The sequence below is a fragment of the Vulpes vulpes genome, chromosome 8 (genome assembly GCF_048418805.1).
Source record: "Vulpes vulpes isolate BD-2025 chromosome 8, VulVul3, whole genome shotgun sequence".
Taxonomy (NCBI): Eukaryota; Metazoa; Chordata; class Mammalia; order Carnivora; family Canidae; genus Vulpes; species Vulpes vulpes.
Window position 1 is genome coordinate 9490954 of NC_132787.1, and position 13014 is coordinate 9503967.

General features: G+C 36.2%; 1 protein-coding gene across 3 annotated transcripts in view; it reads left to right on the top strand.

Moving 5' to 3' along the window:
* The window catches only part of NELL2 (neural EGFL like 2), a 324469-nt gene that overhangs the window by 146911 nt on the left and 164544 nt on the right, over positions 1 to 13014 (top strand). For all 3 annotated transcript variants that reach the window (XM_026000161.2, XM_072765496.1, XM_026000160.2), the window contains one exon: positions 4913 to 5041. In XM_026000161.2, coding sequence (XP_025855946.2) covers positions 4913 to 5041 — 129 coding nt within the window. The remainder of the gene's footprint in view (positions 1 to 4912; positions 5042 to 13014) is intronic.

Genomic DNA, 13014 nt, shown 5'->3' on the forward strand with positions numbered 1-13014 from the left:
CTGTCTGCCTAGTGCTAGGGATGCTATGTTCACATCTGATAAAGTAAGTCGTTCAACAGCGGTTATTAAATATTCCCTGAGGGCAGAGCATGAGAGTAAAGTGTTGACCTTTTCACCTGAGGCTCAGTCGGTGCTAGAAAGGAAGCTGTGCACCCTTAAAATAAGGCCCAGAATCTCTAGGCACCAAATCCAATCCAACCAAGACTGTCTTCTAAGTCCTCTGCAGCTGGCTATCTTGTGTCACAGTAGCTCAGAGCTGTGTAGCAGAATGTTCTTTTCACTTTATTCATGTCTGAGAGCCCCTTCAAGGAAGCTTGAAACAAATTACAACATGACAGAGACTCAGTAATACAGTAAGGATTCTGACTTAGAAAGATACAGAAATTATATGTAGCACTGCCCATCCCTTCTCCTTACCCCTTGGCAACTCCTTTCTCTGCTTATAATACCAGTAAGTCCTATTCACAGGATACCCCATTTTAATTTACCTTTTACTTCATCTAGTCCTACACTTACAAGTAGTAGTGACATCTGTATGTAGAAGGTTCAGTGGGTATAGATTGTTTTCTCTCAACTTCTGGGTAATCCATAGTTTCCCACAGTATTCTATGATTCCCTCCATGATTCTTGTTATTTAAGTATTACTAATAACATTATTTAATTTTTTATATCTACTGTTGGTCACTCATCTCTTAAAAATTTAGTTTCATTCCAAATAATGATACCCACAAAATGATGGCATTATTTGTGAGATTCATCTGTTTTTAATACATATCAAATCCATTGCAATTAGTACTTCTTAAAAATGTACATCCATGCACATGAACCATAATTTGGGAAAACTCAGGATTATCCATCATCCTGCAAATAATAGCTAAATAAGTTAGTATTCTTTTAGGTGTAGGTAATAAAACATGTAATCCAACTGATGTAAGCAAAAAGTGGAACATAGGGCTCCTGTAAGCACTTTTATACAACTATCAAATCCTGTCCCTTTGCCTAGATGGATCTCAGTTTGCCTCCTCAGAAGTAGCTTTATTTTCAGACTCTGTGTTTTTAGCTAGACCTCTGCCATTCTGATACATCATTATGATATTCAATGATGTGAAAGGTGAAAAGCAAAGGTGGTGAAAGAAAAACTTCACTATCCTCAGGAGTTAAACAAAAGTCCCATAATTGAATTTCAATCATCTTTGTTAGTCTGAACTGGATCATATGCCCAGACCTGAAGAAATTACTGTGTCCAGGCCAGTGGGATGCATTGATCATCCTGTGGGGCAGTAAAGTCTATCTTCCTATAAGTACATGCACTAACAGTAGGAATGAATGGTTCATCTCCCACACAAAGAAGAGGAATAGATACTTATGGGCAAAAACCAACAAATACTCACCTCAAAATTATTTATTCCCTAATCCTGATTATTTTTTTTTCAAGATTTTATTTATTTATGAGAGGGAGAAAAAGAGAGAGAAACACAGTGCAAGCAGAGGGAGGAGCAGAGGAAAGGGAACAAGCAGACCCCACACTGAGCGTGGAGCCCCATGTGGGGTTTGATCTTATGACCTTGAGATCATGACCTGAGCCAAAATCAAGAGCTGGCTGCTTAACCAACTGAGCCACCCACACACCCCTTTTTCTCCTGATTATTATGTATAACTTTTATGCATATTGTTTTTATTCATCTTTTGTATCCACCCTTTTCACTTCACCTAGTTGTAGAGATATGCATAGTAATATTTTATGGAAAAATCTATACATAACAAAAGACAGAACTTCATGTAAATTTGAAATTCTTATTAGAGGAATAGAAAACTTGGTATTCTTGCAGTTAAAGTGCAAAGTGGGAAACAAAAGCTAGATTGTATTAGATTAGATCCACCTGTCTATAACAAATACTTGAATTCTCTTCTGTGTAGGTGCCTCCACATATTTGGTTTATGGCTTATTTGTAATACTCTAATTGCTTAAATTATTGACAAGTATTATACTATTATGTTTTTACATGGGTGATCTCATTTGAACTTCACGTTTTGGGAGGTAGATATTATCTTAATTTTACAGGCGAGAAAACTTGAAGGTTTAGAAAGGTTAATTAATTTACACAACTAGTAATTTACACAGCCAGTAAGTAGTAGAGATTGGATATAAATCCAAGTCTTTCAACTTCAAAAGCCAAACACCTATGACTAGAAATGCAAGATTGAAGGTAATAGGCTATCCAACTCATACTCTGAGTTTTTGAAGTTACTACTTATAGATTGGAAATATCCCACTTTAATTGAGTTGGAATTTTCTACTTGTCAATAGTTAGTCTTTTGACACTGGCATTTTGTATCTAAGCAGTAAAACAACAAATAGAGTCAATCAACTTATTTGTTGAGAAAATAAATCAAAATAGCTATCTGACATTGTTTAGAGTAAATTAGAATTTGATTGACAAAATTTTTAGCTTTCAAGTCTCTGGGTTAATTTTAAAAACACATCTGATAAAAACACTCCCTAGCTGAACCTAAAACAGTGAAAGTAGTATCACATCATTATCTCATAGTTGGAAAATTCTTGCAGCAATTAGATACTGCATGGTAAATGTGTCCATGACATTCGATGCTGAGATGAGAGAGAGGTCTGAGCATTATTTAGGCAGAACTGGAAAGGGACCGTAATAGAGGTGGAATGGCATAGACAGTGATTGCATAGATTGGGCAAAGTCTGAAAACAGAGAGAAGAGAAAATCCACCAAAGTGAAAAATGGAAAGTTTTGAAAAATACAAACTTATGAAAGAAAACTAAAAATGCCTCAGAACACTTCCTGGACTTAGTCATGACTCTCTGAAGGTTGTTTAAAACATTGCAGGTGGATACAGAGATTCAGTGCTGTGTTAGAACACAAACTTCTGATTCTGTGTGTATCTTAAGGAATGGGCCAGCTTTTATAGTAACTTTGTTGTAGTTTAGAATAAATGGGAAACAATTTTTTTGGAGACTTTTCATATAGGTTGGTGAAGTGCTGAACTATCGGGGTAGAACATGAAGATGACTTTTTACCTGAAATGATTTCTTCTTAGGCATTGTAAAAAGACAATGGAATACATTTTAGGATATATGGTCTCAATTTAGCTACTTTAAGGAAGAAAGGAAGAAAAGAACTCTAGGAGAAAACATTTTTTTAACTTTTCTTCTTCTTAAGAATGAACTTTTTACTTGTAAATGTTCATCCTTACGTATGAGAATGTAGATTGTGAAGAATCCTGTTAAAGAAAATTTCATTGTCAAGTGATTTAAATGCTGTTACTGACTATATATTGTTCTATCCTTCATACACCCCGTTCTGTCTTATTTTATTTCTAATTTACTAATTCATTTTCTTTTATTTTAAATCACTAATTCATTTTCTTTTTTGTGTGTCCTATTGCATGCCATCACTGTATTTTGAGAGCATCACCCTTCTTAAGGCTTATTAATTTGTATACACAACTTTTTACTATATAAGGCAGTTGTACTTCATGGGGGATATGCTTTAACTCTGGGGTGATATTCAAAATATTCATTATTGGCACCAGCCAACCAAAATGGACACCAACTAGAACACCTGGGACGCTCAGCGGTTGAGCGTCTGCCTTTGGCTCAGGGCATGATCCCCGAGTCTCGGGATCAAGTCCAGCATCAGGCTCCCTGCATGGAGCCTGCTTCTCCCTCTACCTGTGTCTCTGCCTCTCTCTCTCTCTGTCTCTGTGTCTCTCATGAATAAATAAATAAAATCTTAAAATAAAATAAAAATTTTAAAAAGCCAAAAACAAAATGGACACCAGCCATTGTGCTGTACCAGAGAACACCCGCTAGCCATGATATAGTTTAGGCCATCCTTCCACTGAATCATAGCATTCTATGGTAATTTGCTTACAAGCAAGATGGGCCAATTTAGAACTTCCATCTTCATGATTTGGCTCAAGTAAAAGTCTTAAAGTCTTCCCTTGGCCATAGGCAGATGAGTTTATTCTGAGCTACGTGAAACACATTTCTCTAATCCTCTTTTCTTTTATACATGGACTGAAATTGCAATTCATTAGACAGTGTAAAACTAGATAGATAACTTATGCATTGGGCATTTTGAAAATTGTTTGAATGATATATAATCATGTAATTTCCATTCAATATGGATCCCAGTGTTTAAGCATTTCGCTTCAGCATCTTAGATTAACTTTGAACAAGGGATTCACACAGGCAGAAGAGATCCTGAGGAATCACACATGACTGGTGCCACTGTTTATAAAATGTTCCATTATTCCATCCTCTCATAAAGATTCTGGAATCTGTGAGATCTTTGTAATTCATACATTTTTTTCCTTCTTTTCAGTGGACATCCTCTGCCATGCAGATCTCCAGAGACAATTAGGTTAAAGTGATCTAATTTTCCTTTATGTTTTTTTAGCACATTTACAATTTTTAAAAAAGATTTCAGTCTGTTTCATTTCTTAAATATGCAATATCCATGTTTCATCTAGCCTGGTATATACTATCCATACTTTTTGATAATGTGCAACCACTGGTTCTCAGATTACTTTCTCACTGGGTTATCTTTTATATTGTAAATCTTCATTTCGGACTGCAAGAATCTTTTTTTGTCTCAGATATTTGAAGGACTGTAATTCAAATATCAGGGACTAGGAAACATAAAGTCAGAAGCAAAGAAGACATAGAATTAACTTGAAGTAGGAAACAACTGAGTTAAACGTCAAGAAACACCTTTTAGTACACACAAGCCTGTGGTTCTCCAACATTGGATGAAGATATAAATTTAAAAACTAATTTAGGGGGAAAATAGCTACTAAATCAAAGAGAGTATTTAGTCAGCAAAATTTATTTGCTTTGTCATAGTTTCACTTACCTTAATAAGTTTCCTTTTTCTTGTAGGTTATGACTTTTGTTCTGAAAGGCACAACTGCATGGAAAATTCTGTCTGCAGAAATCTGAATGACAGGGCCGTTTGTAGCTGTCGAGATGGTTTTAGGGCTCTTCGAGAGGACAATGCCTACTGTGAAGGTAATCCTTGTAATGATGTGTAGCTCAGCTGTATAAATTTCCTAGGATTACTGCATGCAAAATTTATTAATTTCCCAGGTTGTCAAGTTGATGGGCCCATTAAAAGCAGTGAATTTAATTTGAAGCATATTAATCAGCTAAAAATAATTATCTTTCAAATTAAAGTTTTTTAGCTATCTGCTATATGTCAGACTAATAAGTTAATATGACTGGTTTCTTGAATTAAAATAATACTTCCACTGTGAAATTGCCTTCTTTTTTTCATAATTAGATATTCAGATAGTTCACATATTGACGTGATTACTGTGGCTTGCAGTTAGAATTGTAGTCAGGTTTTTCCAGACAATGTTGTCTAACAAAGGCGATCAATTAACAGAAAGATAAAGTACCCACTGCTATTTTTGTTTGCTGCTGTAAATAATCTCAGTGGTTGTATTCATTCTCTGTGGTATTTAGCAAATAGCTCCAGTGGAGTAAATGACTTCTAGTTATTTTTTAGAATGTCAACTAATATCCAAGTAGTTCATTCTCTCATGGAAACAGTACAGATTCTGTGAGGAAGCCCTTGACATTCACAAATACTGTTCATGAAGACCCTGGAAGTCCATGAGATATAGTAATTTATTATTTCCCAGAGGCACAGATTTGGATGATTCTCATTAATTGTGTGACTAGCTAGTGGGTCTTGCAAGTAAGAACACTGACACAGTGATGTTTGGACATTTGGAGGGTTCTAGACTTACCTTTTCCAAATATCAAGAATGTGCCAATTGGTCTTTGGAGACAGAAAACCTCCAAGGTATAAACTTGTCAGCCTCCGTTTAGCTACACGATGATTTATTGGCTCTTGGGAAACCAATTTCTATTGTTTCTCTTAATTTTCAGGAGATTTTATGTACCTTAAAAGTCAAGTATTTATTTTTCAAAATTGACTTTTTTTTCCCAAATCATTTATTTAAATGCTTCTGATTCAGTCCTAAAGAGACCATTATATTTTTGCTGAAGGAAGGATATGTCTCTCCTTCTGCATTTATAATGCAAATTTATTTAAAATTCCTCATTTTGAAAGGTCTTATGTAACAAATGGATTTAAACATAGTAATGTATTTTTCATCATAGTATTTGAGATCTCTAACATGTAATAAGCTCCACTGATACTGTCAAAGTGTGTACTATGAAACCATATGCTATAAATTCATGTGATGCCTCTTTTGAATCTTTATGATCATTATTTTTATTTGGAGCTGCTGCTTTTGTTGTTGTTAAGTATGTTCGCTTACGTAATAAATATTTAGTGAGCATCTCTTGTGTACCAAGCACTTTTCTGGGTACTGGTTAGTGAATGGTGAATAAGTTTCTGTGCTCAGAGAATAAGTAGGTAACCATAGAAATAGAGAAAGCAATTTCAGGTAGTAATAAATCATAGGAAGAAAATGAAACGGGATGATGTGATAGAGATCGGTTGGGGATTAATTTAGATGAGATGGTCAGAGAATCTCATCTATGGGGTTTGAGCCAGGAGAGTTGACAGTTGACTTGAGACTTGATCAGGAAACACCACAGAAAGATCTAGAACAGAGTATTCCAAACAGAAGCAATAGCAAGTGGAAAGACACTAAGTAGGAACTATCTTGGATGTTCTAGAAACTGAAAAAAAGGATAGTGTGATGCAGCAGATGAATCAGTGAATATGCAATTAAAAAAATTAAGTAGGGGCCACGTAATGTAGAGCGGCTCATAAAGATTTTAGATTTATCTCACATAGGGAGTGACAACACTTGTATTGAAAAGGATAGCTATGGGTGCAGTGCCTTAGGTTAACTAAATTGTAGATTATGGGGTTAAATATGGTGGGGAGAACAGAAGCATACATAGGAAGACCAGTTAAATGGCTACTGCAATAGTCTAGGTAAAGTGTTGGTGATCTGGATCAAGAAAATAATAAGGGCACTGAAGAGGAGGGAACATATTCTAGGTATTTTTTGAAAATAGAGCCAACAACTTGCAGATAATTTATTGTGGAGGAGAATTGAGAAGGGATCAAGGGGGAGAGGCTCAAGTTTTGGAGTTTGAACAATGCATGGATGATGTTGTTATATATTGAGACAGGAAAGAATTCAAGAGAAGAAACCAGAGATTTATATTAAACTTTTCAATGCAACTTACTGAAAATAGTTTGGTATTACTGTTTTCACCTATAAACGTGTAGTGCAGGTTGGCAGCTCCTTCCCATTCTGAATGGATCAAACTGAGAAATGGTTTGTAAATGTCTTCATGTTATTTATCTGTCATTTAAAGATAAAAATCTTCAAAAGTTAAGAAAATGGTGGAAAAACTTGTTGGTTTATTATAGAGATCTTGAATTTTACGTAATGAGGACTTCTAATATCATATCTTTCGTTATTCATGTTAAGAGGTTTTTTCCCCCCAGTATTCTGATTGAATTTGGTTTTCCTTTTCATTCTGTTACTATTGTTGTTAACTCTTAGGATGTTTGACTTCCTGGAAGCAACACTTTAAAACAATTGTGCAATTGTACGTGTTGTCTGTCAGCCAGTCTTACAGAGTTCTGGTCCTCTAAGAAATTAGACCTGTGTTCATATACAGGAATAAGCAAGTGGTAATTTGTAAGTAATGCAAATTCTGTTTACTGAATCTGTGGGGTTGTTTTAATGATATGACTGTAATTGAGACTATTGATCTTCACGATACTTTACTTGATCAGAGTTAAAATAGCACTTGTAAATGTTGGAATTCATTTGTTCATTTGGCAAACATCTAGTGAATGGCTACTTTGAGGCTACACGAGAGGTAAAGCAGTAAATAAGATATACACGACTGATCTTGTCTCAGACAAGAAAGATAATAATCAGATCGTTACACCAAAGAGCATTAATTGCACATGGGGCAAACGCCCTAAAGAGAAATAGGTTAACAGGGGCTGATCTGGATGGATGGGTGGTAGTGCTTGAACAAAATAGGTGAGTTTTGGGGGGGAGGGTGGAAATCTGAAGATTAAGTAAACATCAGCTAGGCATAAGGTAAGGATGCGAAAGAAGGGAATTTGCTAGTGGAGGGCTCAGCATGCCTCCAGGCCCCCAGGGGGGGAGAGAAGCACTTTGTAAGAACTGAAGGCAGAGGGCAAAGGGAGAGGTGCCTGAAGGATGGATGAAGGCACAGTAAGGACTAGGTAAGAGTTACATGCTAAGAACAAGGGGGTAGGCAATGGGGGTTTAAGCAGAGGAGTGCCATGATCACGTTTGTGTTTGAAATAAATCACTTCAGCTTCAGGCTGAGTGGAGGTAAGACTGATTGTGAGAAACAAGCGTATGGGAGATAGTAGTAGCTTGCACGAAGAATGGAGATGGAGATATGCATGCATTTAAGGGCATTTGTGGGGTAAAACCAGTCCCGCTGATTAATTGGTGATAGGAGATGATGAAGAGAGATGTTTCAAGGTTGATACTCAGGTTTCTGGCCTGAGCAATCGGCAGATGTCACACTGCTTATGTAGGAAACAGGTCAGTTGGGGAAATCATCACGTTGGGTTGTGGTACCTATGGAACATCACAGTTGAGTAGCCCATTGAGTATACCTGGATGTGGAGTTCAGAGAAGTTTAATTTGTACATAAAATTGGGGATTCTTTGGCATATAAATGGTAGTTGAAGGACTGGAAGAAATTACCTAGAGAGTTTTGAAAGCTCTGGGGTTTGAGCGTTTTATAGAAGAGATGATGTGATGGAGACAGCAAAGTTGTGGCTGAAATGTGGGAGGAATGTGTCACAGAAACCAAGAGAGAGAATTTCAAGAAGAAAGTTGAGTGCTTCTTAGCAGGAAAGAAGAAGGCTGAAAGATGTCCTTTGCATGGAACTTTATGGATGGCACTGAGGACATCAGCAATGGCAATTTGGGAGCACGGATGATGACAAAAGTCAGTTGGGAGCATATTGAATATTGCATCATGGGAAAAAATGGATCTGATGAAGGGACAAACTCCCTCCAGATGTATGCCTATGCAGGGAAGGAGGAAGAGAGCAGTAAGCAGCTGAAGAAGTGGGGCTGATGAAGGATTTTTCTTCCCCACCTTCTTTTTTCCTTATAAGTTCTCTCTCTCCCCTTCCCCTGTATCTTAGCCATAGAGATGATACTTCTGGTTCATGAGTGAGTTTTGTGATTCCTTATGTACTTATAAATGTGGTTTAACATTGGGATTTTATGGGACACCTGGGTGGCTCAGCAGTTGAGAGTCTGCCTTCGGCTCAGGGTGTGATCCCGGGGTCCAAGGTCCTGGATCGAGTCCCACATTGGGCTCCTCACAGGGAGCCTGCTTATCCCTCTGCCTATGTCTCTGCTTCTCTCTTTGTCTGTGTCTCTCATGAAAAAATAAATAAAATCTTTTTTAAAAATTAGGATTTTATGATCAGTTGTCTTGTTCACCTTTTAAATATAAAGGATCTGAAGTATTTGGAAGTATATTGGCCTACTTTGCATTTCTTATGAACTGTATGTTTATCGTATTTATTTTAAAAACTATATATTCATCTCCATCCATTCAATGTCCCTCATTCCCTATAGATTCTTAGTGACATTTTAGTACTTATCCTTCATTTGGTCTCTTGTCAGTACATATAGTCTATAAAAAGTTGCCAAAAATTAGGTTGGCCATGATGTTGTTCAGAATGTTTGTTATATGCCTTCAGTCTAAAATGAAAATTGTAGGAGCTTTTGATGTTTTGACTATATCTTCCTTCTTGACATTTCATTATTCATTATTATGTAAGGACCACCCTGACCATTCCATTTCAGAGAGTGTCTTCAGAAGTTATTCGTTTGGTAACTTTTTCTCTTCAGTACATAATTGTTGCCAGGGATCACACCGTGTCAACCCAATAGTGCATTATGTTGAAGAAGCTTTTTCCTGAGTCCCAAACCCCTTAAAATAGTTGGCATTTTAGCTGACCAAGCCTTTGGCATCACACCAAGGACAGGAAAAATAATTCTGCATAAGTGAGTCATTCATATAGTTGCATATCACATATAATTACTGACGTTAGCAATTGATATTAATGAACTCTGAAATCAGTTTGTAAGACATTTTTTCAAATTAATGAAAATATAGGAAATTGTTTTGGTATAATCTGAACTCCCGAAAAGAATAATCTTTTATTGATAGACCACCTTCTCTTGGATTAATTTACTCTCTTTCATTCTGACTGCTGCTGCCAGACAGTTTTTACTTCAAGTCAACTTCCACTTAGTTACTCTGTCTCTAGTGTCTCATCCCCTCCTACCTACCAGGACCTGTTCTCCAGATTAATGTTTACAAAACACCATTTCTTCTGTTTGTGAGCCCACAGTGCCTTCCTGTTGCTCAACACATCAAGCTCCTTTGCTAAAGTTCTAAGGCTCTCTGTTGCCTGGCCCTACATAGTTATCCATTTATCCTTAGCAGGTCACCTTTGGCTCTCTTAATCACTTCCTTTCCCCAGGACAGTCCGTCTGTGTTATGGATTCAACTGTGTCTCTCAAAATTCATATGCTGAAGTTCTAATCCACGGTGCCTCAGAAAGTGGACTTATTTGGAAATGGAAGTGTCTTCAGTGTAATTAGTCAAGATGACATCTTACTGGGAGAGGGTGGGACCATGCTCCAATACCCCAGTTGTCCTTATATAATGGAGAAATGTAGACACAGGTGCAAGGAGAGAATGCCATGGGAGCATGAAGGCAAATGCACTTACAAGCTGGGGAACATCAGAGATTTCTAGCAAAACATAAGCAACTAAGCAAGGGGCCTGGAACAGATTGTTCTTCACAGCCCTCAGAAGGAACCAACCCTCCAACACCTTGATTTTAGACTATTAGACTACACAATTGTGAGATAATAAATCTCTGTTGCTTAAGTAACCAGTTTGTGGCTCTTATTATGGTAACTGTTCTATCATCTGGCCAAATGATCTTTTGCTTTTTGGTCTGGCTATCCATGATTTAATTATATTCTAGACGGATTACTTTTCCTCCGAAAGACTTTCTTAATGAAGTAAGCACACAGACTTAATTTCTCAAATCTGTTTTTAAATTTTATCTGAAGAATTAGTACCTTGTTCTACACTGCTTTAAATCCAATTATCCAGTTGCAGTATCCTTTCTTATATACTATGCAATTTATTAAAGGACTCATATATGTATGTTTCTTTATATTTCTCTCACCTGTAAGCATCTTGTGGTCATAGACTGTTTACCTTCCTTGAATTCTTCTAAACTTCTAAAATAGAGATAGTGTAGAGTTTAAGAAATAATTGTTTATTGGGATGCCTGGGTGGCTCAGTGGTTGGTTGAGTGTCTGCCTTCGGCCTGGGGCATGATTCTGGGGTCCAGATCAAATCCTACATTGGGCTCCCCCCAGGGAGCCTGCTTCTCCTTCTGCCTATATCTCTGCCCCTCTTTCTCTCTCTGTCTCCCATAGATAAATAAATAAAATATTTAAAAAAAGAAATATTTGTTTATTGATGGTCTGAAATGCTTAGATATGCTGAACAGATGGGCACCTTCAGGCTACCTCTTCACTAAAGAATTATTGAGGACAAACATTGAACTTACCCAATTGTGCTTATATTGCATAAGAAAGGCTAATTGTCGTGTTGATTTTCATAGGTAAAATGGGACTCCGTTGTTTTAAATTGATATGTTTTGACTTTAAAAATTATTTTGAGTAGTAAAAGAGAAGGAATTCATTCATTTATGATACTTGGTATTTATTATACTAAATGGCATGCATATTAAAAGGATCACAAATCCCAGAAATTTCCCCTTCTCTCTCTTGCTTTTACTGTGTGCTCTAAGTTTTTTACTTAAGATTTTAATTCTATCTACAATCTGCAAACCACCTCACTTGAACATTAAATGTCTAGCATGGAGAAGGTGCTTAATTTAAATGCCATTTGAATGTAGAGACTGGAATCTTAATATAACATTTGTTTAGTACCTGCTATGTGCCAGGTATGGCACACCTGTAAACATAAATTATAAATTATATTTAGATCTCTATCTTCGTTCTTTGTTTCTTTGTTTCTTTTTTTTTTTAACCTGTTACCAAAAGAAACACTATCTCCTCTCATCTCCTTCCTTCTTTTTATTTATTTTTTAATTTAATTTAATTTTTTTTTTCCTTCCTTCTTTTTAATGCAATCTTTTGGCTAATGATACCTCTTCTCCCTTTTCTCTTATTCTGCATTTTGGGAAATATCAGCATAACTCTTAATGAAAACAAGTCATTTGCCTGTTTTTTTTCCGTATTATATTCTTTCCTGCTATTGTTTGTCAATGGGACTATAATAAAAAACAACACCTACTACTAATAACCATATGATTCTTAAGAGACATTTAATATGCTCTCTAGATACATCTGATTTCTTCCAGCAGTCCTATGATCCAGGCATTTTTATAATATCCTGTTTTGTAGTTGAGAAGACTAAAAAGCTTGGAAATCAAATGTTTTGCCGAAAATCATTTACCCACACAGCGAACAGTAAACCCAGGGTTCAAATTCACATCACCTATCTATAAATTCAGTGTTTTTAAACTTCTACTACTTTTAATTTACTTATTAGATACCTAATCTAATTCTTATTTTTATAAATAAGAATAGTATATGGATTTTTCCTTACGCATTTTTTAAAGCAGCTAACTGACCTTAAAAATGTAATATTTCTGCAAAGGAAAAATAATCTGTACTCCATCTAGAAAGCAGCTCATTGTTATTAGAGAATCTGTAAGGAACTGAAACCATCGTAAATAACCCACATAGGAAGACAATGGGAAAACAAACTCTCTCTTTCCCTCCTGTTCTTCCTCTCTCTCCCTCTGTCCTTCCTTCCTTCTTTTTTTCTCTTTCTCAGCTCATTATCACTTCACAAACAATTCATTTACTCTGAATTTCTGACATAGCCAGCATCTGCATTTCATTAACTAT